The 26351-nt window shown below is 45.8% G+C and overlaps 1 protein-coding gene across 1 annotated transcript in view; it reads right to left on the reverse strand.

Annotated features, from left to right (window-relative positions):
• Positions 1-26351, reverse strand: part of DYRK4 (dual specificity tyrosine phosphorylation regulated kinase 4) — a 43238-nt gene that overhangs the window by 10574 nt on the left and 6313 nt on the right. The window contains 8 exon segments of the mRNA XM_018049063.1: positions 3843-3924; positions 7023-7161; positions 10119-10259; positions 10984-11120; positions 12952-13115; positions 14618-14759; positions 16049-16195; positions 17241-17300. Of these exon segments, the coding sequence (XP_017904552.1) occupies positions 3843-3924; positions 7023-7161; positions 10119-10259; positions 10984-11120; positions 12952-13115; positions 14618-14759; positions 16049-16195; positions 17241-17300 (1012 nt within the window).

The following is a 26351-nucleotide window of genomic DNA, read 5'->3' on the forward strand; positions in this document are numbered from 1 at the left end:
ACTTATGAGTCTATCCCATATCTGTCTCATCACATCATCACAGCAGCCTGATTATCATGAGGGGTTGTTATCCTCAAGTTGTTGATAAAGAGCTCTAAAGAAGGCATTGTTCTAAGGAAGTAAATTTGTCAGGCAAGCTTTTTAAATGATCTCTTATTGGAGTATAGTTGCTTTACAATGTTGTGATAGTTTCTGCTGCACGGCAAAGTGGAGCAGCTATGATGTTATTGTTCAGTCGCCCAGTCATGTCCCATTCTTTGAGACCCCATGGACTGCAGCATGCCAGGCCTCTCTGTCCCTCACCATCTCCTGAAGTTTGCTCAAGTTTATGTCCATGTGAATCAGCTATACATATACATATATCCCCTCTCATTTGGATTTCCTTCCCATGTAGGTCACCACAGAGCCCTGAGAACAGCTCCTTGTGCCATACAGTAGGTTCTCATCAGTTATCTGTTTTACACCTAGTATCAATAGTTTATATGTGTCAGTCCCAAACTCCCAATTCATCCCATCGCCTTCCCCCTTACAGAGTGAAGTAACTCAGAAAGAGACAAATAAGTACCATATATTAACGTGTACATGTGGACTCTAGAAAAATGGGATGGGTGACCTTATTTGCAAAGTAGAAACAGAGACACAGATGTACAGGACAAACATATGTATCCCAAGACGACCGTTTAAGAAAGAAAGCGTAAGGCAAATGTAAAGCTAAGTTTTCAAACTGTTTGATTAACCTGGGGTGGACATGCTCTCAAAATACTGCAATTTGGCAAGGGAAGAGGTGTATAAGAACCGACACAGTAGCATGCAAAATGCATAATTTTAACATGCATATTTAATATATTATGTGCACTGTGTTGTATAATGTAAAGTATAGAAAGAAAAGCTTAACAAAATCTCAGCAGAGGAGGATGTATGAAAGGTAGTACTGTAGGCAGCCTAGATTTGATAGTTGAGAAGACTGAGACAAAGGACTGGGACATTACAGTTTTTTGCAAATGCTGTTAATTGGTTACCTAGATGGGAGCAGGGCAGGGCTTTTGTAGTCACTTCACTCTGTGTGTGTGTTTTCTGGTATGTGGGATCTTAGTTCCATGACCAGGAAACAAATCCAGCCCCTACAGGCAGGTTCTTAACCTCTGGACTACAGAGGAAGTCCAGTCACTTCTCTATTGTTTGAACCAGTTACCGTAAGGATGTAATAATTTTTGCAATTTAAAACAAAGTGACGATCTAACGAAAATGACTTTTATGCCCTGTCTGCTTCCAAAATGGACTTGAGGCACTTTGCAGTCGAAGTACAAATAGACGGGAAAGTAGAGGGAAGGGGTGAGGGTGGGGATGAATGAACTAGCTGAAGGGGATCGAGAAGTACAAAGTTCTAAAATAAATAAGCCACAGGATGTAATATACAGCATATGGAATATGATCAATAATATTGCAATAATTTTTACACAGACAAATGGTTACTACTAGACTTACCACGGTGATCATTTCTTATACATGGGCAAAACTCAAATTAGTATGCTGTACACCTGAATCTAACTTATACTGAAGGTCAAATGTACCTCAATGAAAAATAATTCAATTAGAGAGAAAAATTAAAAGTAAATCTAATGGATACTCACATGATGCTTCCACATGTCAGGCACTGTTCCAAGTGATTTATATGGATTAACTCTTTGAATCCTTACAACTACCCTACAACAGTTATAATTTTATTTTAGTTGTTTTCAATTGGAGTCTAATTCCTTTACAACACTGTGTTAGTTTCTGCTGTAGAACGTGAATCAGCCATATGTGTGCATATATCCCCTCCCTCCTGAACCTCTCTCTCGCTCATGCGCCCTACCGCACCCTCTAGGTCATCACGAGCACTGGGCCGGGCTCCCAGTGCCGTACAGCAGCTTCCCACTAGCTCTCCATTTTACACATAAGAGGGTATATGTGTCAGAGCTACTCCCCCAGTTCGTCCCCCCTCTCCTTCCCCTGCTGTGTCCACAAGTTTGTTCTCTGCCTCTACATCTAGATTCCTGCCCTGCAAACAGGTTCATCACTATCGTTTTTCTAGATTCTATGTTTATGGGTTACTACATGATACTTGTTTTTCTCTTCCTGACTTACTTCACTCTGTATGACAGGCTCTGGGTCCACCCACATCACTGCAAATGAGTCAGTTTCATTCCCTTTATATGGCTGTGTAATATTCCATGGTATACAGGTATCACATCTTCTCTATCCATTCCTCTGTTGATGGACTATTAGGTCGAAGCAGGAATTATTATCATACCCACTTTAAAATGAGGAAACTGAGGCATACAGAGATTCAGTAAATTCCCAAGGTCTCTCAACCGCAGGTGGCAGAGCTGGGATTTGAACTCAAACAGTTCTAACTGAGCATCCGTTCTTTCTACTGTTTTGTGGTTAAAATAAAGATCAAGGGAAGTCAGAAAACATAAAAGTGGGAGAAAACACCTAGAAACCAAGGGTAAGATCGTTACAAGTTCAGTTCTGAGCATCTTGGCAGCCAAGATAAGTCTTAAGTAATGGGTTACAGAGAGTTCATCTCCAAGGAGGGTGAGCATATGCTTTCTTTCTGGGAGGAATAATGTTTTCTAGGTGGAATTTATTATGGCTTCCATACGTAGACAATAAAGGACTTGCGTCTCCAAAAATGGTTTTGGAGAATATTCGGAAACATCCATTTAATAGCCTTTCCTTCAGCTTCAGGGGACTTCCTCTGACTCGCCCTGCCCCCATGAAGGCTAGTTCCAAAGCCCCTTTCATATGCCTTAGCTCAGTCCATATATATACTTCTCATCCTTGCATACATCCTTGTACACATCTTCCTGTCTACCCCATTGGGCAGTAAGCCTGCAGAGGACAGGAAATGCTCATTTCTGGTTGCTGATACCCTATAGAGGAGGAGGGCATGGCAACCCACTCCAGTATTCTTGGATGAAAAATCCCTGTGGACAGAGAAGCCTGGTGGGCTACAGTCCATGGGGTCACAAAGTTGGACATGACTGAGGAGACTTGGCACACAGCACATGCCTTAGACAGTGACTGACACACAGCAGACACTCAGCAGACGCCTGTGCAATGCGCATGCTCTTGACATCAACAAACCAGGCAAAAGCCAAAAGAGAAGACTCGAGCCAAGTCCAGTGACAGCTGCAGAAATGGATTGGCCAAAAGGTTCGTCCAGGTTTCTCAGTAAGATGTCATGGAAACACAAGAAAGAATTTTTTGGCCAATCAATACTCTAGGGCAGCTTTCTGGATTCCAGCTTGAAATAAATATATATATATATATATATATATATATATATATATTTTGTTTTCATGACTATATACATATATAATATATATAACATATAAATATATTACATTTATATAATATAATAACCTGGAGAATCTAGGGCCGTGAACCCCAAACTTTAGAATGGCTGTGTTTTCTAAAGTACAGCCTCCCAGGTGCTGTCCCAGAAATCTCGATTTGGGACAGCTGGGGTCAGCCTTCAGAAGCTGTCGTTTAGCAGAGGCCCAGTGCTCTCTGGACCCCAAAGATAATTTGGATAAAGGTCTTTGGATAATTCCAGAGTCACAGAGTATAAAAGCAGCAGAGCAGCCTTACCGTATTCGAACCACCCTTTGCATTTTACAGATGAGGAAACTTAGGCTCAGAGACGTGAACTAGCTTGGTTCAAAATCAAACCAGCAACTGTGATGGCTGAGCCCAGAGGAGAACCCAGGTGACCTCGTGTGGGAACTGTTTGTTTCAGGAAAGGAGAGAATAGCACTGGGGAAATTCGGACAAAGTGACTTGCATGGCCCTACCTTTCTGGTGTTCATAACAGCTTGATCCAAAGTCAATGACTTTAACAGAGACTTGGCCTTTCTGATACAACACGATATTCTCCTAGAGGGAAGACAGACACAGGTCGAGTTCTAACAATGTTGGCTGAGGCACGCTATTTACCTAACTGTCCACCAATCTTCTGGAACCTCCTTTGCCGGGGTCCAGCCCCGGTGGATCCAGGGAATTCGAAGCGGGGACAGCATTGGCGAGGAGAAACTTACTTACTTATTAATATAGAAATATAAGAGTAGATTAGGAAGAAATAGTATAGTAGGAAATTTAGGTGGAGAAAAGGAGGCTGAATAACTTGGTGTACGGGGAAAACCAATAAAACCTCGAGACAAGAGGTTTGCACCATCTACGCTAGGCCACCGGTGCCCACTTGAATATCGGTGGGGGGGGGGGGGGGGTGGAGTGCCCTGCCTTGGGCTCTCCCTCGCGTGGATCTTAAAAGCCAGGACAAGTAAGTAGACATGGCGAGCCTCCCCGCCCCAGATGGGAATTCAGCTGAAAAAGGGAAGAAAAGAACAACATGGGGAAGCCCAGCATCGGTGCAAGACTCCGAAGACTCCACTTTCAAAATCAGCTTATATACCCCAAGTTGTACATAAAGAAATAATGGAATATGCAAAGTTATGCAGGGGCAGCAGTCCTGACCCTCATTGAGACCAAGCTTTCTTTTTGCATATCTTCCCGTATACAAAAGGTCTCAGGTGGTCTCTTTTGGCCAAGAGGCCTGTTAACATTTTTATGGCTCTCTTCCTGGATAATTGTCTATCAACTAGAAAACTCCTTTTCCCTAGAAGTGTTTTTCCTTTACTCTGCATCACCCTCAAAGTACTAAATAAAGTTGCATTCCTGTAGAACAAAGGTGCAGTGGGTTATAACAAAGAAAGTACTTAACTCAAAGATCTAATGTTGCTAATACCAGGTCTACTACCTGTTTTTCTATATACCAACTATATCTACAAATAAAAGATATGAAAATTTGGCAGCAGGTATTGGCTCAACAAATGAAACCTTTAATCAGTCCTATTCTGATGATTTCGACTCCTCAGAAGGCCCTACATTCCTTGGATGTTTTAAGCTTCCTGTGCCTCCTGCGGTCAGGAGGCCTCAAACAATCGCATGTGCAGCTGTACGAGTCCTGCACGCAGGCTAGAAAGCCATCAGAGGGGTTTTTGGTTCGAAACACTCATATTATGCCCAGGAGATTTATTATCTAAAAGCTCTAATTTTTTCCAGAAAAAGGTGGTAGGGGGACAGCCCCCTGTTAATGACAGAAGAGTAGGTGGAAAGCATAACACAGTAAAGCAGGCAGACTCTGGTCTTGGGGGTGGATGCTCAGGAAGTTCCAGGGGGAATCCCTGAAGCCTGATCACATCCTTGCGTTTTGTCAGGCTTCCTTCCGCATGACCTTGTCATGGGCAGGATTCTTCACACTGGCCCCCGGCACTCCTTCAAGTGGGCTCCTCCCACATCTCCAACCCCACCCCGGTCTCCCTCCTCTGACTTCTGCTTCCAGGGTTGCATCTCTTGTCTTGCCCCAGTATTTCCTGATCTCCAGTATTCCTTTTGCATCCATACTGACTCTTTACTGACATAAACGGTGTGACTCCTGAAGATGGTGAGTTTCTTTTCATCTCCTTGGTACGGGGTTCTATGCCTTGCTTGCATAAGGCCTTAGAAATATCACTGGCTGGGACTTCCCTGGTGGTCCAATGGTTAAGAATCTGCCTGGCAGTGCAGGGGACACAGGTTCAATCCCTGGTACGGGAAGATTCTACATGCCGCAGAGTAACTAAACCCATGCGCCACAACTGCCAAGCCTGTGCTCCATGCTTCGCAACAAGAGCAGTCACAGCAATGAGAAGCCTGCGCTCACCACAACTAGAGAAAGTCTGTGCAGCAATGAAGACCCAGTGCAGCCAAAAATAATAAATTAATTAAAAAAGAAAGAAAAAGAAATATCATTGCCTGAATCGGATGCTTCCATTAAGTGCCCCAGCAACATACTGGTATGACAATCGAGGACCAAACCAGAAACAAAAAATCCCCCACGGCAATTTGTTCAGAGTTGGGACTGTTGGGACCGTTGGGCTGACTTTGCAGACACTGTGAAGCCAGGTGTTCCAACAGAATCCTGGATGAGAAGGCAGAGCACTGGGCTCTCCTCTCAGAACATGAGCGTGGCCCACCTGGGGCTGGAAGGTTAGAGACCTAATCGTATTTCCAGGAATCTCAATGTCAGATGACTCGAGGGATAGGATGCGTGAGGCCGTCTCAGCTCACTGATACTAACCACTAAGTCCGCAGGAATAACTGCCTGATTCTTGAACCCACACTCACCAAACTCTCCTGCGTGTATGTCTGCTTTCCTATTGAGCATGTATACTCCTGTCCACTCGACCTACTGCTCAAGCAAATCCATTTGCTCGTATCTCAGCTATCACCTATCTTGTGGGTTCCTGGCTAAGAGTCAGTCCCCTAAGCCCAAAGACCACGGTCCCTTTGGAGGTGCAGAGTGGAGAATTAGGAACTTGGATGTGGAGAATAAATCAGTGTACCACTGTCCTTGTTGGGGCTCCACCAGTCAGCCCAAGAGAACATCTCTATCTTGACAATCTCTAATTAATAGAAGTATCCCAGATCTGGCTCAGTGATAAAGAATCTGCCTGCCAAGCCAAGAAACGTGGGTTCAATCCCTGGGTCAGGAAGATCCCCTGGAGAAGGAAATGGCAACTCACTCTAGTATTTACGCCTGGAGATTCCCATGAACAGAGGAGCCTGGCAGGCTACAGTCCATGGGATCACAAAGAGTTGGACATGACTGAGCACACACAGGACCAACTCAGAGGACAGGGTGGATTTAGGACATCTGCCTCCCTGCTTGACACATGTCTCTGAGTAACCCCCGACCCACCCACCCCCCCCCCCAGGGCTCAGTCGTCCGGGTCCCATCTGCCTTGATGACACCACACCTCTTTATGTCCCAGTACCCCTGTCTTGTCCTTGCTACATCTCACGTGGTTTACACAACCTGCAAACACTTGGCCTCCATCCTGGAGCCCTTCTCAGTTACCACTGGGGATGGGTACTGGGCAAACCCTTTCTGAGGGTGGAAACCAGCTCCCCGACAGGACAGAGGCTGTACTCACGGGCTTGAGGTCACAGTGAATGATCTTCTCCATGTAGAGCATCTGCAAACACTTCAGGACAGAGAGGGTGAAGCGCCGAACAATGGAGAGACTGAAGCCTTGGAAACTGTTGTTCTTCATCAGCTCGTACAAGTTGATGCTGGGACAGAGGGAGAGAAAGCGACATGAAGCAGTGTAGAAGGTATATGATGGCGAGTCTGAACCTGCAACATCAATCCCCTTATCACTTGGTTGCCCTCTGGCAGTGACAAGGCTAGGAGGTGGGGTTTTCGTGTCCTATAAACTTGACTTTTCTGTTGACTAACAGACTGTATATTGTCACCCTGCTTATTTAACTTACATGCAGAGTACATTATGACAAACGCTGGACTGGAAGAGCACAAGCTGGAATCAAGATTGCTTGGAGAAATATCAATAACCTCAGATATGCAGATGACACCACCCTTATGGCAGAAAGTGAAGAGGAACTAAAAAGCCTCTTGATGAAAGTGAAAGAGAGTGAAAAAGTTGACTTAAAGCTCAACATTCAGAAAATGATAATGGCATCTGGTCCCATCACTTCATGGGAAATAGATGGGGAAACAGTAGAAACAGTGTCAGACTTTATTTTTTTGGGCTCCAAAATCACTGCAGATGGTGACTGCAGCCATGAAATTAAAAGACGCTTACTCCTTGGAAGAAAAGTTATGACCAACCTAGATAGTGTATTCAAAAGCAGAGACATTACTTGGCCAACTAAGGTCTGCCTAGTCAAGGCTATGGTTTTTCCTGTGGTCATGTATGGATGTGAGAGTTGGACTGTGAAGAAGGCTGAGCGCCGAAGAATTGATGCGTTTGAACTGTGGTGTTGGAGAAGACTCTTGAGAGTCCCTTGGACTGCAAGGAGATCCAACCAGTCCATTCTGAAGGAGATCAGCCCTGGGATTTCTTTGGAAGGAATGATGCTAGAGCTGAAACTCCAGTACTTTGGACACCTCATGCGAAGAGTTGACTCACTGGAAAAGACTGTGATGCTGGGAGGGATTGGGGGCAGGAGGAGAAGGGACGACCAAGGATGAGATGGCTGGATGGCATCATGGACTCGATGGATGTGAGTCTGAGTGAACTCTGGGAGTTGGTGATGGACAGGGAGGCCTGGCGTGCTGCGATTCATGGGGTCACAAAGAATCGGACACGACTGAGTGACTGAACTGAACTGAATAGTTGATTTGGGCTTCCCTGGTGGGTCATAGGTTAAAGCGTCTGACTCCAATGCAGGAGACCCGGGTTCAATCCCTGGGTCAGGAAGATCCCCTGGAGAAGGAAATGGCAACCCACTCCAGCATTCTTGCCTGGAGAATCTCATGGACAGAGGAGCCTGGCGGGCTACAGTCCACGGGGTCGCAAAGAGTCGGACATGACTGAGAGACTTCACTTTCACTTTTAAGGTAACATTTAAATGTGCTGGCCTCTCGGATGTTTGTTTCTTACATGCAGGATCCTTTAATCATTTTGCTGCACAGGTGTGTGTGTTAAGAGGTTAGTATATCAAACTTCTGATAAATTCACAGGTCCTCAGCCCCTTGAGAAGGATCCAGGGAGCCCTCCAGGTACTCAACCAAGTGACCAGCCCTGCTCACACAGAATAAATCTGTCTAAAGACGGCAACTTCCTGATAGATGAGGGGACAAGGGAGTGGGCAGACAGGGCCTGAGGGAGGAGCCCTACCCTGTCTAAATGAGCCTGCCTGCCTGGTCCCACCTCTCGCCTTTCAGAAAGGACTGAGGGCTGGCTCTTGCCAGATAAAAGAAATATAAAATCTTTATATATAAGGAAATATATATATATGTAAAAGAATCCTTAGTGTGTGTCAGTTCAGTTCAGTTCAGTTCAGTCGCTCAGTCATGTCTGACTCTTTGAGACCCCATGAATTGCAGCATCACCAACTCCTGGAGTTCACTCGGACTCACGTCCATCGAGTCAGTGATGCCATCCAGCCATCTCATCCTCTGTCGTCCCCTTCTCCTCCTCCCCCCAATCCCTCCCAGCATCAGAGTCTTTTCCAATGAGTCAACTCTTCCCGTGAGGTGGCCAAAGTACTGGAGTTTCAGCTTCAGCATCATTCCCTCCAAAGAAATCCCAGGGCTGATCTCCTTCAAAATGGACTGGTTGGATCTCCTTGCAGTCCAAGGGACTCTCAAGAGTCTTCTCCAACACCACAGTTCAAACGCATCAATTCTTCAGTGCTCAGCTTTCTTCACAGTCCAACTCTCACATCCATACATGACCACAGGAAAAACCATAGCCTTGACTAGACAGACCTTTGTTGGCAATGTAATGTCTCTGCTTTTGAATATGCTATCTAGGTTGGTCATAACTTTTCTTCCAAGGAGTAAGCGTCTTTTAATTTCATGGCTGCAGTCACCATCTGCAGTGATTTTGGAGCCCCCAAAAATAAAGTCTGACACTGTTTCCACTGTTTCCCCATCTATTTCCCATGAAGTGATGGGACCAGATGCCATGATCTTCGTTTTCTGAATGTTGAGCTTTAAGCCAACTTTTTCACTCTCCACTTTCACATATACAGATATACATACAGGAATCTTATATCTCTCTCTCTGTATATATAGAATGTATATAGAATATTATACAGAGAGAGAATATATACTGAATCCTATAGAGTCCTGCTATATTAAGTGAAATACGCTGACCTGTAAATGTTGAAAGCTAACATATAGCTGTTTAACCAGAAAAGCTGGTATGCGGGTGGCCGGTTCATGGGCGCTTAGTCGCTGAGTCGTGTCTGACTCTGTGCGACCCCATGGACTGTAAGTAGCCTGCCAGGCTCCCCTGTCCATGGGATTCTCCAGGCAAGGATACTGGAGTGGGTTGCCATGCCCTTCTGCAGGGGACTTTCCCCACCCAGGGCTCGAACTTGCATCTCCTGCATCTTCTGCACTGCAGAATGATTTTTTACCCCTAAGCCACAGGGGAAGCCCCTCCACCCCATTAGATAGTCACATACAGACAAGTCTAGTGCTCTGACTTCCAAGGCTCCCTTTGGTCACTTACGCAACTTATCAACACAAAGTGAACTAAAGAGAGGAAGCAGCTGACCCCAGGAGTTCAAAGGTGATGCAGAGGTGATTGCGGAAGTAGAAAAAGTCCTTCATGTGCACCACGTTGTAGGTGTTGTCTTTGTCCTTCCGTCTGAGAGCTTCCAGAATCTTCAGCTCCACCAGGGCCTGGTGGTGAAATCTGGAGAGGTTGGGGAGCAGTGGGGAGGGTGGGGGTGGGGAGAGGAGACACGCTGTCGCATCAGCTACAGCAGGTGGCCCCCTTCTCAGTCCTCCCCATCACGTGCACAGGACAGGAGGTGCTAAACGCTCTAGACTCTTGCCTCCTCTCTGTGCCATCATGGAATCCAACAGGTAGAGAGCGAAAGAGGGAAAGAAAAGGAAAGGCAGAGAAAAAAGCAGAGACAGGAAGGGCTGGCATCAGGGAGCAGCTGATGTCACAGAGAGTGAAGAAAGCCAGAAAGAGGAAAACAAGTATCGTATATTAACACGTATATATGCAATCTAGAAAAATTGTACTGAGGAAGCTATTTGCAGGGTAGCGATAGAGATGCAGACATAGAGTACAGACTTGCGGATACAGCGGGAGAAGGAGAGGGTGGGGCGAATTGAGAGAGTAGCATTGAAACATACATTACCATATGTAAAACAGATAGCTAGTGGGAAGTTGCTATGTAACAGAAGGAGCTCAACTTGGCGCTGTGTGACAACCTGGAGGGGTGGGATGGGCTGGGGAGTGGGAGGCAGGTTCAAGAGGGAGGGGACATATGTATACTTATGGGCGATTCACATTGCTGTATTGCAGAAACGTACACAACAGTTAATTAAAAATAAAATTTAAAAAAAGAAGGGGCCAAAATCACGTAGCCCTTCCTCCACAGCTGATGCCTTCCACCAAGCCACACCTCGTTTTGTTCCTGATGATTTTCAAGGCCACCAATTCATTGTTTTTATGATCCAAGCACTTGGCCACCTGTCCAAAGGACCCTTTTCCAATCATCTCCAGAACCTCATAGCGGTAGGCGATGTGGTCGTGCAGGACCTGCAGAAGCCAAGTAGGGGTGAGGGAGGAAACCGTGGTTTCCAGGTCACTTGGCGTTTGTGCATTGTTTGCACATATCATCAGTGTGGCGGTGTCATAACTAGTCACTTGCATGTCATCATTCACACTGATTGTGTGGACTTGAGGCCAAGGGCCAGGTCCTATTCATTTCTGATAGCTCCCTCTGTATTTCAGGAGTCCAGCAGGTGCCCAAGCATACAATAGGCTCTCAGTAAATAGGTGTTCCATGTACACTTGCTGACACAATAAATGTGGAAGTACGGCTGTGCTGGGGATGTAGCTCTGTGCACTGCGTACTGTGCATTTGCTGAAACACAAAGAGGATGGAGATTCTGAGCATACAGAAAGCAAACATCCTTCCTCTGCCCCGTGGTCCTCTAAGAGTTGAGATGGAGGAACTAGGTTGCAGTGAATTAACATCCCTGGGGAACTTCTCAGAGACTCTAGACCCTGGTGGGAGGGAGATGAGAGGAAGGAGAAGTTGACAGCCTCTGGCTGAACTGAAGGTAAGGTTTAGAGCAGAGGTTCTTAACCAATGGCCCATGAATAATCCCTGCCCTTGAAATTTTGTGTATGTGCAGTCTCTTCTGGGATAATGATTTTATAACTTTTATCAGATTTCCAAAGAGATCCTTGACCTAAAAATGCTGAGAACCAGAGCTCTAGACCAGTAGTCCCCAACCTTGCTGGCACCAGGGATCGGTTTCATGGAAGATAGTTTTCCACAGACCGAGGCGGGGGAAGATGGTTTGGGGATGATTCAAGTGCGTTACATTTGTTGTGCACTTTACCTCTATTATTATTACATCAGCTCCACCTCAGATCATCAGGCATTAATTAGATCCTGGAAGTTGGGGACCCCTGCTCTAGACAGATGTGTGCCAGAAACTAAATCCTTGCTTCTCAAGGTCTGGTCCAAGGACCAGCCACGTGGGCATCCCCCGGAAGGTTTTTAGAAAGGTAAAGTCTCAGGCTCCACCCCAGACCTGCTGGCTAGGAATTTTCATTGGTAATGAGACTCCCAGGTGATCTGTGCACACCAGAAAGCTTGGGAAACACGGCCCTGAATTCGATTAAGAAAATTCACTTCTTTTATAAAGTCATCAAAGATCAATTGTGTCTCCTAATCTAAGAGGAAGCGTCTGGAGGAGGAATTTCCCAGCAGTCTGCTGGGCTAGCGGACTAAGCGTTACCCATCTGGACATCCTCAAGGTAGAGAGGAACATCTTGTAGCCTCCACACGCCCCCTGCAGACAGGGGAAGAGGCAGCAACCCTGGGCACAGAGACAGGGAGGAGAAGTTTCCCGCACCTTTAGGAAACTGAAGGGAGCACTGTGCACGAGGGGACAGTGGGAAAATGCTTTTCGTCCGTTTGCAGGAAATGACCTCCATTATAAAACAGGAAAAGGTGCATGGACTTGTATGGAGGAAACAAACAAAAAAAGGGAATCTTAGAAAGATTGCGTTTTAGTCCATGGTCTGGCCTTCCCAATGGGTCCAGGCGGCACTGGAGAGGAACCTGGGAGAGGGAGGACTCATCCAGGATGCAAACCTGTCACCTCTAATACTCTTGAAAATCAATATTCTGTGAACAGAGTGCTTTGTGTACTAACTGCATGTTTCTCCCCGTTTTTATACCTGGTATTTCTTTGATTTTAGCACCAAACAGAATCCTTCAGGACACCCAGAATTTCAGATACACTGGCACCAAATGCTGTAATATACCCCATGCTCTTTTCCTTTCCATACTATCTCTTGTCCCTAAGCCCCAAACCCCAAAGCCAGTTTCCACAAACCCCTGCCCCATCACCTTCATGTAGGAGCCGTGTTCATCATCGAAACTTGTCTTGCTGAATTTTTCTGGAGCCATGTGGAGCTTCTCAGCTTCCAGACCCAAGAACCACAGTTCTGTGTAGCCCAGGATCTCGCTTTGCTCATAAGAAGACAGCTGCTTCTTAAAAAACTTTAGGGCCTCTGTGTGAAAAATACTGCAGATGTTAGTTAAGATGCGGTGATGTGAGGATGTGCCCAGGTTTAGACTAGAGCATCCTTTCCTATTCATGAGCCAGATGGCTCTTTCCTCAACAAGGTGGCTAAGAACCTCACTAAGGACCATACATCCTGGATCTCACAGGATCCAAGTGGAACAAGGATGGATGTGTCAAAGTGTGGTACTGATTTCAACCAACCAGGAAGAAAACACACCAGAAGGGTAGGGAGGGGGATTTCCCTGGTGGTCCAGCAGTTAAGACTTCACCTTCCAATGCTGGGGTGCAGGTTCTATCCCTGATCAGGCAGCTAAGATTCCACATGCCTCACAGCCAAAAAAACCCAGAACATAAAACAGAAGCAATATTGTAACACATTCAATAAACACTTAAACAAATAAGGAAGCCGAGGGAAGATTTAGTCCCCAAAGAGCTATGGGTGCAGCAGCGTGGGTAGAAGATTCCAGGAGTCAGCATTGTGTCAACAGAAGTGTATAGTTAAGGCAGAAATCACTCAAGTTCATCTGGCATTGGGCCACACTAAGTCTATCCTGAGAGAGTTCGCAAACTACGATGCCTTCTAGGGAGCAGGCAGGTGGCATAAATTCGACTTTCAAGTCCAGGAGGTCTTCCTGCTCAAATCTGCAGAGAGCCAGGAGGTTTCAGTCTGGGAAGGGATGTCTGTTGTATCTTATCTGCTATACTGGCCACAATGCATCGGGGGCCGGTGTCTGGGGCAGACGGGGTGGGATTCAAGCTTTAAGAGAGACTGTGAGGGGCTTCCCTGGCATGCTTCCATTGCAGGGGGGATGGGGTTCAATCCCTGGTCACAGAATTCAGATTCCATATGCCAACTGATCCCAAAGCAGATATTAGGTAAAACCAACAAGAACTGAAGCATCAGCTACAATGATGCAAAGCAATACAAAAATACAGCCACTTGGAAACAAACTCTCTCCCCTAAATCTTGGATCAATGTGAAATCAAATGTGTAATTACAGAATGTTTGGAAGAAAAATATATGAGTATTTCATATTAAAACAAAGCAATTTGGTGGCATTAAATTGTGTCATATTAAAAAAGAGAGAGAAACAGTATTAAGAGCAGGTGAACCAGGATGAGGGATGAGGTGGGGGGACATCACGTTCTTTGACAAACTGCTGAAGAGTCAGAGAAGGAATTTCACGAAGAAATGAAGATGTGTGTGAGACCGGGCCTATACATGAAGCGCCCAAGTTATCTCTGCTCTTTGTTCTTAATAAACTCGCCCCCTTCTGAAATGCTCTGTGTCTGAAAATTCTTTTCCAACCCTCGCTCAGACTGCCCTGATGTATTCAGTTGGCAAAAAAGTTGGTGTTTTTCCATAACCTCATAGAGGAAAACCCGACCTAATTCTCTGGCCAACCCAGTACCAGCACAGTAAGTAACAAGGCCCGGCTGGACGTCGTGACCACCCCGCCCCAGCCCGCCGCTGCCCCAGAGCCACACCTGCCGCTGTCAGAGGCACCTTGTGTTTGTGCTTCTTCGGCGGCTTCTCCTCTGCTTTGGCGTCTTGGGTTTTCACGTTCAAAGGGAAGACCGTCTCAGAAGGCTTGAGCTCAGAAGACTTCTGACGGTGAGCTGGACTCTCCTGTTCAGGGAAAGACACTCGCAATCAAGGACTCTCTGGGCCACTTCTGGGTGTCCTAAACTACGGTCCTGACCAAGAATAGCCCTAGCTAGCCAGACTCTGTTTTTTCTCTCCAGGGAGAAAAACGGTGATTGCAAGACAGTAGGGGGACTTGCCTGGTGGTCCAGTGGTTAAGAATCTGCCTGCCAACGCAGGGGATGAGGGTTCGATCCCTAATCTGGGAAGGTCCCACATGTCGCAGAGCCTGTGCTCTATAGCCCTGGAGCCACGGCTGCTGACGCCAGTGCACTCAGAGCCTGTGCCTCGTGACAGAAGAAGCCACCGCAATGAGAAGACGGAGCCCCACAAGGAAGAGCAGCCCCAGCTTGCCACAACCGAAAAAAGCCCTTGCACAGCATCGAAAACCCAGCACAACCAAAATATAAATTAATTAAAAAGAAGTGACAGTAGGTTTTCACAATCTTGCTCTCCAAGGAAGGACCCATCTGACTCTCCATATTCCCTGTGAAACTCCTGTACATTACAGTTTGCAGCGGACAAGCCCAGGGACATCTTCCGCAGCAAGGATGGGAATGGTTCTTTCCTACTGACCTGGAGAAGGCCAGTTCCTAACTAGATACAGTGACCTGCCCAAGGGCACAGACACTTGAACATCGGTGCGTATAACAGCTCTTTAACTCGGCACTTCCTCACGTGATCTCATTTGGTCCTTACACAAAACAATTAGGGGACACGGAAGGAAAACCAACATTTTGTACTGTTTATACGTGCTTCTGCCATTAATACACTCGACAGTTCACGTTTCAGTGAATCCTCATGACAGTCCTGCCATGAGTCTGTTTAATACAGAAAGTCAACGACTTACTGTTCAAGTTTACATTCATTATAAACATTACATTCATCACTTCTCAGCCTTTTGGCTAAGACCAAGTGTAGTATGGGAGTTTCCCAGGTGGCACAGTGGTAAAGAATCTGACTGCAATGCAGGAGACTCAGGAGATGGGGGTTAGATCCCTGGGTCAGGAAGATCCCCTGGAGGAGGCCAGGCAACCCGCTCAAGTATTCCTGCCTGAAGAATCCCATGAACAGAGGAGCCTGGCGGAGTACAGTCCATGGGGCCACAAAGGGTCGGACACATTCATTGTAAAGAAGGTGAACAGGACCGGAACCCGACTCTTCAGCTCAAGATGGTCTTTTCCCTCCACCCTAGGCCTCTCTGAACTCGGACTGAAAGCAGAAAGGTCTTTTCACCTGCCTGCCCCAGGCCACACCCATTGCTCCCAACTCACCTGATACAGCAAGGGCTGCTTTAGTGGGAGTTTACTGCCGATGTGTGGGAGGTTCACCATGGTCTTCTTCCCCTTGGTGTCCACGAAAGGCAGTGACGTGAAGCTGGTGTTAGTGTTCTATAGGAGAAGCTGGTAAGTTACAGACACCTTGGGGGACCCCGTGTTCCAAGCACCCTCCCCAGAGCAAGAACGAGCCAAATCCGAGGCAAAATCTGCCTTTGAAGTTCTTGGAGAGAAAAGTGGAGTGGTCCTGCAGATGGGCTCTGGGTTCAAACCCCTGCTCCTACACCTTCGAGCTGCAGACCCTGGACAGTCACACTGACCCCTTCTGTAAGCTTCAACTATCTCAGCACTGCCATGGGGATAAAACTGGGACTTACTTCACAAGGCTTCTGTGAGATAAACCAAACAATCTATGTAGAATATTCCAGACACATTAGCCATTATTATTATCATGTCAAGATCTCACCACCCTGACCAGGGGAAGTTCTTCCTGCTGTACAATGCAAACCTTCCTCGGGGCAGTAAAAGTGCCCAACTCCTCTAACAAATATATATACTTCTTATGGCCATGCCAGGCAGCATGTGGGATCTTAGTTCCCTGACCAGGGATCAAACCTGGGTCTCCTGTATTGAAAGCTCAGAGTCTTAGCCACTGGACCCCCAAGGAAGTCCTCCAGCTCCTCTACACTACTGACTTGACCTGTCCACCTGGATCCCTGCTCTCCCCCGCATTGACTGATTGATTAGGAGAGAGGTAGTCTGATGTTGGAGCTTCCCAGGTGGCGCTAGTGGTAAAGAAACTGCCTGCCAACAGAGGAGACACAAAAGACGCAGGTTCAATCCCTAGGTTGGGAAGATCCCCTGGAGGAGGCCATAGCAACCCACTCCAGTCTCCCTGCCTGGAGAATCCAATGGACAGAAGACCTGGTGGGCTACAGTCCATGGGGGCGCAGAGAGTCAGACACAACTGGGGTGACTGAGCATGCACGCACACAGTCTGTCAGTGAAGCAACATTTAAAATTGGGCAGAGATGGGGTGTGGTGATGCGGGTAGAGCGTGTTCACCATGCTATGCTGAGTGGTCCAAAATGCCTGTTAAAGGCCATCCCCCGCCACCCACCTCTCCTCATCCTCTGCAAGGGAAAAGACCTGAAGCATCGCTTCCTACCTGATTCAAGAATTGGGTCACCCTGAAGTTCTTGACCTTGAAAGGTGGTTTCTGCATTTGAAGCAAAGGCTTACTCTCAACCTGGACCCAGTGAGAGAGAATTGGAATAACATGTGACTTGGTGTCATCGTCAGTGCCCAATGCTTATTTTGCTTCATTACAATAAAAGGAATACAGACAAAGCCAGCTCTCCTGACCCCCAAGCTGGGAAGAGCTGAGAGAGGCTCAAAGAACAGAATGAATGAGTGAATGAACAAATACCCAAACAAATGATCTTTCCACCAGTGCTCATCATAAATTGACTTGCCCAAGAGTTTTCACACTTTAAAAAATTTCACAGAATGCTTGCTTCAGATAAAATCTTAACCAGGTGCCTTGGACATGGGAGGACATAAAAGCAGAGCTGCTCTTTCTAAAGAGAAGAAAATTGTCTATGATCTTGCCCAGAACCTCTTTTCCCCTCAGAGTGGCTCTGAAGGTACCTTAGCAGAGTGAAAGTGAAAGTGAAGTCGCTCAGTCGTGTCCGACTCTTTGCGACCCGTGGACGGTAGCCCACCAAGCTCCTCCGTCCATGGGATTCCCCAGGCAAGAGTACTGGAGTGGGTTGCCATTTCTCTTCACCTTAGCAGAATCTACCAGAATATAGGAGTCTGGACACCAATGACCTGATCAGAGTGTATGTCACCTCTAGAAGGAGGTGGGGTGGGAAAGACCAAATAGCAGAGCTGTGACCCACTAAAGGGCAGTAAGCTCACAGTGCAGGGGTGTGACATAACACAGTTTTGTTGTTTTAGTTATTAAGTCGTGTCTGACCCTGTGACTCCATGAACTATAGCCCACTAGGCTCCACTGTCTATGGGATTTCCCAGGCAAGAATCCTGGAGTGGATTGCCATTTCCTTCTTCAGGGGATCTTCCTGGCTCAGGGCTTCAACCCATGTCTTCTGCATTGGCAGGCAGATTCTTTTACCACTGAGCCACCAGGGAAGCCCAGCATAACAGACCTCAGTTACCTAAAGGTTATGCATTTACTTTAATATTCATTAAAAAAACTATAGCACATTAAACCTGTAATTTGGTGGTTGTTATTATATAGGACAGAACTAAAATCTAAGTGAAAAAGGGAGTGTGAGGACATAGATATGACAAAAAGCATGACAGCGGCACCAAAACGACTCAAGTTTAGCAAAGACACATTACAGCTTGAATCTGGGTCCTGCTCTTTGAGCCCATGGCTTCTGTTTCCAGCTCTTTATTCAATTCAGTTCATTTCAGTTCAGTCACTCAGTCGTGTCTGACTCTTTGCAACTCCATGAATCACAGCATGCCAGGCCTCCCTGTCCATCACCAACTCCCGGAGTTCACCCAAACTCATGTCCATCGAGTCCGTGATGCCATCCAGCCATCTCATCCTCGGTCATCCCCTTCTCCTGCCTCCAATCCCTCCCAGCATCAGGGTCTTTTCCAATGAGTCGGCTCTTCACATGAGGTGGCCAAAGTATTAGAGTTTCAGCTTCAGCATCAGTCCCTCCAATGAACACCCAAGACTGATCTCCTTTAGGATGGACTGGTTGGATCTCCTTGCAGTCCAAGGGACTCTCAAGAGTCTTCTCCAACACCACAGGTCAAAAGCATCAATTCTTCAGCGCTCAGCTTTCTTCACAGTCCAACTCTCACATCCATACATGACCACTGGAAAAACCATAGCCTTGACTAGACGGACCTTTGTTGACAAAGTAATATCTCTGCTTTTGAATATGCTATCTAGGTTGGTCATAACTTTTCTTCCAAGGAGTAAGCGTCTTTTAATTTCATGGCTGCAATCACCATCTGCAGTGATTTTGGAGCCCCCCAAAATAAAGTCTAACACTGTTTCCACTGTTTCCCCATCTATTTCCCATGAAGTGATGGGACCAGATGCCATGATCTTCGTTTTCTGAATGTTGAGCTTTAAGCCATACTTTTTCACTCTCTGCTTTCACTTTCATCAAGAGACTTTTTAGTTCCTCTTCACTTTCTGCCATAAGGGTGGTGTCATCTGCATATCTGAGGTTATTGATATTTCTCCCAGCAATTTTTATTCCAGCTCATGCTTCTTCCAGCCCAGCATTTCTCATGATGTCCAAAACTGAGACACAGCCTGTGCCAGACCCACATCCATAAAACTTGGTATCTGGGCCATAGTGAAATAGAAACTGGGTATGATACTTCAACTTAGTATTACCCAGCACAGCTAAGCCCTCCAGAGACTTGTCATGATGAGGACTACTTTAAAAAAAAAATTTTGGCACAGCATGTGGGATCTTAGTTCCTCATCCGGAGACTGAACCTCTGCCTGCTGCATTGGAAGTGCAGTCTTAACCACTGGACCACCAGAGAAGTCTCCGATTTAATTTATTAGTATTATCTTTTTGCCACACTGTACAGCATTCAGGACCTTGGTTCCCTGACCAAGGATGGAACCCAAAGCATCCTGCATTGGGAGTTTGGAGTTCAACCCCTGGACCACCAGGGAAGTCCCTGATGGGACTATTCAGAACAGTCCATCTTGATTTCCTAGAAAAGGGACATAGCCTAAAGAAGTGGGGGCTACATAAAGCATGGACCATGGCCTCAGACAAAGCTAATTTAATGGGCTAACGTGTACCAGATGGAGGATTTGCTTGCCTACTGGATGGACCATGATGCTGTCTGAGCAAAAACTGCAGTTGCAAATCTGAGTCCCAACTTTTCACCAAATAACTTTGTGGGGATTAGCCATCAACAGTTGTGACAAGTTGGCTTTGAGGATGAGCTGGGGAGAAGACTGGACAAATTAAAAGAACATTACAAGGGCTTTCCTGGTGGCTCAGTAGTAAAGAATCTGCTTGCCATCCCAGGAGACACAGTTTGATCACTGATCCAAGAAGATCCCACATGCCTCGGAGCAACTAAGCCCAAGCACCACAACTACTGAGCCTGCGCTCTAGAGCCTGGGAACTGCAGCTACTGAAGCCTGAGTGCCTTAGAGCCCATGCTCTGCGACAAGAGAAGCCACGGCGATGAGAAGCCACCCACCGAAACGAGAGAGAAGCCTGTGCAGCAGTGAAGACCCAGCGCAGAGAAAAACAAACAAATAAAATTACCTTTTAAAGTACATTACAAAACACAACCAAAAGCAAATGCCAAACAAAAAGCATGGGCAGTGAGAGACAGCAAAGCAGAAAGTGACCGCTGTGGATGCAGTCCGTCCAGGAAGATGTCCATCCAGCGGGTGGCTCTTGGAAGGGGTGTGGCTTGACCTGAGCCTTCATTGGAAGGGAGGATATGGAACATGCTCATTGGGTGAAAAAAACAGAATCTGGGCATGCTCTGAAGGTCTTCACGACTCACGCTGGTTAAGCTGGAGCAGAGGGTGGCCTGTGGAAGGCACTGAATAGCCAAGTTAAGACACTTGATCGTTATCTTAAGGAGAGGGAACTAAATGTAATGTGATATCCTGGGTGGGATCCTGCAACAGACCAAGGATGTAAGGTTAAAAAAAAACAAAACAAAACAAAACAAGGAAATCTGCCCCAAGTATGGATGGAGTTTTGTTAATAATGTATCAATATTGGCTCCCCGTTGTGACTACGTACTATAAGAATATAAGATAATAATAGGGGAACAGACATGGGGTATGGAGTGGTATAGGGGAACTCTGTACTGTCTGCTAAATTTTTCAGAAAATGTAAAACTGCTCTTTAAAAAGGCTATTAACAAAACACCCAAAATCTCTGAGGGGAGTGACAATATCAGAAGGACTGTTACCTAGGACACAATAAAAGCTTGTTACATGTGATCCACAGGACAGAGTCAGGTCAATGTGTGGAATATAGAGGGAAGTCGTTTCTGGGATAATAAAAGGAAGGATTTTCTAAAGTCTAGAGCTCATGAGCTAGTGAGTGCCCCATCACTGGAAGGAGAGTCCCCCTGGTGAGCATTTGTGAGAAATTTGCACGGACTTGGGGGTGGCTGGGTAGGTGTAACCTCCAAAATTCCAATCTGTCTATAAGATTCATTCAAGTGACCGCTGGGAGTGTGTCTTAAAGCAATCCTTCATCTTTCTGTGGAACCAAGACTCAGAACCGCTGCACAGAACAGGGCTTCTCAATCTTTGTCACAGTACACCACACATAAAAAAATGATATTTGCAAGACAAGCCAGGTAAAGACAGCAGGCAGGTCACAGATGCCATCCACCCCGGGTTCCAGCTGCTCCAGGCCTGACCACCCTGAGGACCGCTGGCATCTCTATACACCTGCACCCACTCACAGGACCGGCAGGTTGCACAAATATATGAACTTCCTGCTTGTTTGTCTCTGGAAGTTTCCCCAAGAGGCACCCATCGCCCATGACAACCCTCATTGTACCGCAGCATCCCCAGGAGGTAGGAAGAAGAACGTGTGATCGCCTGCATCCACCAGGGCAAATAGAAACTTTCCTTTAAGACTATGAGCTTAATGCATTATTCTGTGGCCTCTTACTGATCTCTGAGCCAATATAACAGGAGTCTCTTTAACAGTCCTGAACTCTCAGTCCAGATTAGGAATCTGCAGTATAAAATAGATTTTATTCAAAGGGTACATGGCATTGGAGAGGATTCCTGTGTTGTTTGAGACCTGGGCCCTGGCAGGTGGCTGGAGAAAGCCTCTGGAGGGGTCTGGGGTGGAAGATAAAAAGATGGGGCCTTGGAGAAGGCCATCAGGCAGTTTTCAGGACCTCCTCGTATTCCGTCAAAGCTCTAGGAGGCCTGCTCAACAGCCAAAACTCATCTTTGAGACTCCCTTATTTCCCAAATGTTTCATATGAACACAGGCTGCTTTTATAATTTAAAAATACCACTATTGGTAAATCGGTGCAGCCCATGTGGAAAACAGTTGGGAGGCTTCTCAAAAAGCTAAAAACAGAACTAACATATGACCCAGCAATTCCACTCCTGGGTATATATCCCCCAAAACAAAAACATTAATTCAAAAAGATACATGCACCCCAGCATTCATAGCAACATTACTCACAATAGCCAAGACATGGAAACAACCAAAGTGCCTATCAGGAGATAAAAGGATTAAGAAGTGGCAAATATATGCATGGAATACTACCCAGCCACTTTAAAAGAATAATATTTTGCCACTTGCAGCAACATGAATGGATTTGGAGGTCGTTACGCTAGGTGAAGGCAAACAGTATTTTCTGAGTACCAATGTGCTGTGCTGAGTTGTTCAGTCATGTGTGACTCCTTACGACCCCAGGGACTGTAGCCCACCAGGCTGCTCTGGCCATGGAGCTCTCCAGGAAAGAATACTGGAGTCAGTTGCCATTTCCTATTCCAGGTATCGGCTGCACATATAACTGTTCAAACTACTGCACAATTGTACTCATTTCACATGCTAGCAAAGTAATGATCAAAATTCTCCAAGCCAGACTTCAACAGTCAGTGAACCATGAATTTCCATACGTTCAAGCTGGATTTAGAAGAGGCAGAGGTACCAGAGATCAAATTGCCAATATCTGTTGGATCATGGAAAAAGCAAGAGAGTTCCAGAAAAACATCTACTTCTGCTCTATTGACTATGCCAAAGCCTTTGACTGTGTGGATCACAATAAACGGTAGAAAACTCTGAAAGAGATGGGAATACCAGACCACCTTAACTACCTCCTGAGAAATCTATATGTAGGTCAAGAAGCAACAGTTAGAACTAGACATGGAACAACAGACTGGTTCCAAATAGGAAAAAGAGTACATCAAGACTATATTGTCACCCTGCTTATTTAACCTATATGCAGAGTACATCATGTGAAATGCCAGGCTGGAAGAAGCACAAGCTGGAATCAAGATTGCTGGGAGAAAAATCAATAACCTCAGATATGCAGATGACACCACCTTTATGGCAGAAAGCGAAGAAGAACTGAGAGCCTCTTGATGAAAGTGAAAGTAGAGAGTGAAAAAGTTGGCTTAAAGCTCAACATTCAGAAAACGAAGATCATGGCATCTGGTCCCATCACTTCATGGGAAGCAGATGGGAAAAAAAGTGGAAACAGTGGAAACAGTGTCAGACTTTATTTTTTTGGGCTCCAAAATCACTGCAGATGGTGACTGCAGCCATGAAATTAAAAGATGCTTACTCCTTGGAAGGAAAGTTATGACCAACCTAGATAGCATATTAAAAAGCAGAGATATTACTTTGCCAACAAAGGTCCGTCTAGTCAAGGCTATGGTTTTTCCAGTGGTCATGTATGGATGTAAGGGTTGGACTATAAAGAAATCTGAGTGCTGAAAAACTGATGCTTTTGAACTGTGGTGTTGGAGAAGACTCTTGAGAGTCCCTTGGACTGCAAGGAGATCCAACCAGTCCATCCTAAAGGAGATCAGTCCCAAATATTCATTGGAAGGACTGATGCTGAAGCTGAAATTCCAATACTTTGGCCACCTGATGGGAAGAACTGACTCATTGGAAAAGACCCTGATGCTGGGAAAGATTGAAGGCAGGAGGAGAAGGGGGCGGCAGAGGATGAGATGGTTGGATGGCATCACTGACTTGATGGACATGACTGTGAGCACGCTCCAGGAGCTGGTGATGGACAGGGAAGCCTGGTATGCTGCAGCCCACAGGGTTGCAGAGTCAGAAACGACTGAGCGACTAAACTGATGATAACTGGCAAAGGATTAGTAAATACTTTAAACAGTTTTTATGTATTAAATAAATACATGTATATTTTATTTCTATTTTATTCACATGTTTTATATATTATATATAAATAGTCTACAAATCAGTAAGAAAAAGACAACACAAAAGAAAAATTTAAGCAAAATCAGGCACAGCCAGGCACTCCACAGAAGAAGAAACACCAACGGCCAATAAACATATGAAGAGAGAGAGGTTCAATCTCATGATAATCATCAAAATGCAAATTAAAATAGAAGAAAATATTGTCATGTCTTCTAAACTGGCAAACTAAGAAGCCACACTGTATCAAGGAATGAAAAGGGTGTGTACCAGCAGAAACGTGTACATCCTACAAGAGGCCAGGTTCATTCATGCTGATGCTTTAGAAAATATTGGTGTCATCTGGTAAAGTGAGGCATTCACATACCCTGGCACCCCGCAAACCCCTCCTAAATTCACGCTCTAGAAACCCCTGCATGTATGCACCAGGAAGACATGCAGTGTTTTTACTGGCAAAAACATAAGGGAAAAAACACGCACCCATCAAAACTGATAGGAAGTGCAGTACACCCAATACCACTGAATATGGCAGTGAAATTGATCCTCAAACAGGTTCCCAAGAACAATATTCACATATCGAAAGGGCAGGCACAGGCACTGATCAATCAGTGTGACACCTGATCAATCCAAGTGAAACCAGTCAAACGCTGTCCAGTGTTTGTGAGTACGGAGCTACAAAGTGTGCTTTGAGAGGAGACTGAGCAGTACCATGCAAGACATATAAAAGCATGCAAAATTAAACAATACACGGTTAATGGAATGATAAATGTAAAACTCAAAAGACTGGTTATCTCAGGGGGGGTCAACAGACAGGGTGAAATAAGATGGGGAGGGACACACAGGGGCCATCTTTCTTAAACTGTGCATTGGAAACATGCAAAAGTGCCTACTGTATACTATCCTTTAGACCTGACACATATACTTAGATTTTCTTTTTATTATGATTTTTTTAAAGATTTTTTGATGTGAGCCATTTTAAAGGTCTTTATTGAATCTGTTACCATGTTGTATCTGTTTTATGTTTTGTTTTGTTTTTTGAGCCACAAGGCATGGTGGGATCTTGGCTCTCTGACAAGGGATCATCCCTGCACCCCCTGTATTGGAAGGTGAAGTTTCAACCACTGGACCGCCAGGGAAATCCCTGAATATTCTTTTATACATACTCAACATTTAATAATAAAAAGCATGAATGAATTATAGAATAAAATCTGAATTCTTATTTCAGCCTTTATTAGCAGAATTACTTTATCTGGTAACTTGCTTAATCTCTTTAGTTCTTAGTTTCCTCCCCTGTAAAATGGGGGTGCCGACTTGCTCAATGTTGTTGAGAAAAGAGAATGCAGAAACACATATGGGGTTGGGGCTGTATTTCCAACATCAACTCATCCCACCTCCAATGTCAAGCAGATGGATGCTAATTTTCATGGCCTGAAGTATTCAACAGGAGTTATCTACCTGCTCTGATTAATTCTGGTACTCAGAGACATGCCTCCATGCCTGCTTGCCCCATGTCCTTGGGACAGCAGTGGAAAGTAAACTCCAATCTTTGACCTCCTCTCTCCCCACATTGAGAGCACCCTGGGAATGCAAAACAAAACCACTGGTACTTACTAAGTAGATCTCAGGAGGAAGAGTGGGGTTCTAGGAGAAAAATGGGAAACAGCAAGTAAGCACTGTACTTCAGAACCCCAAGTCCACCCAAACACAGATATTATGTTGTGTGATGTGCTGATGTTTCATGGAACCATCAATTCTAGATTGGCTGCTTATGGTTATATTCAAAGTTCGCCCCATAAAAAAATCAGTTCACTCCATAAATATGAGTTCACTCCATAAATAATGGTGAAAGTGAAAGTGTTAGTCAGTTAGTCATGTCCGACTCTGTGACCCCATGGGCTGTATCCCACCAGGTTCCTATGTCCGTGGGGTTTTCTAGGCAAGAATACTGGAGTGGGTTGCCATGCCCTCCTCCAGGGGATCTTCCTGACCCAGGGATGGAACTCGCATCTCCTGCAGCCCCTGCATTGCAGGTGGATACTTTACCACTGAGCCACAGGGCCAGCCCAAGGGTAGAAGAGAAGTAACAGAATGGGGGCCTACTCTCCCAAGGCTCAGCACGTGTGCTGAGATACTCTGTGGCACCCAATCACTTGTCTGGGAAACTGCAGTTAGCAGAGCTCCCTTGCCCACGCCTCTCCCAGGTAAGTCCCCTGGGACGGCCCCACCTGAGAGCCCAGAGTTCTGAATCTGCTCCGGTCCCAGCAGTGGCTGTGAGCTTGTTTTCTTTGAAAGGAATGGACATGAGTTTGAGTAAACTTCAAGAGTTGGTAATGGACAGGGAGGCCTGGCGTGCTGCAGTCCATGGGGTTGCAAAGAGTCAGACACAA

The sequence above is a fragment of the Capra hircus genome, chromosome 5 (assembly GCF_001704415.2).
Source record: "Capra hircus breed San Clemente chromosome 5, ASM170441v1, whole genome shotgun sequence".
NCBI lineage: Eukaryota > Metazoa > Chordata > Mammalia > Artiodactyla > Bovidae > Capra > Capra hircus.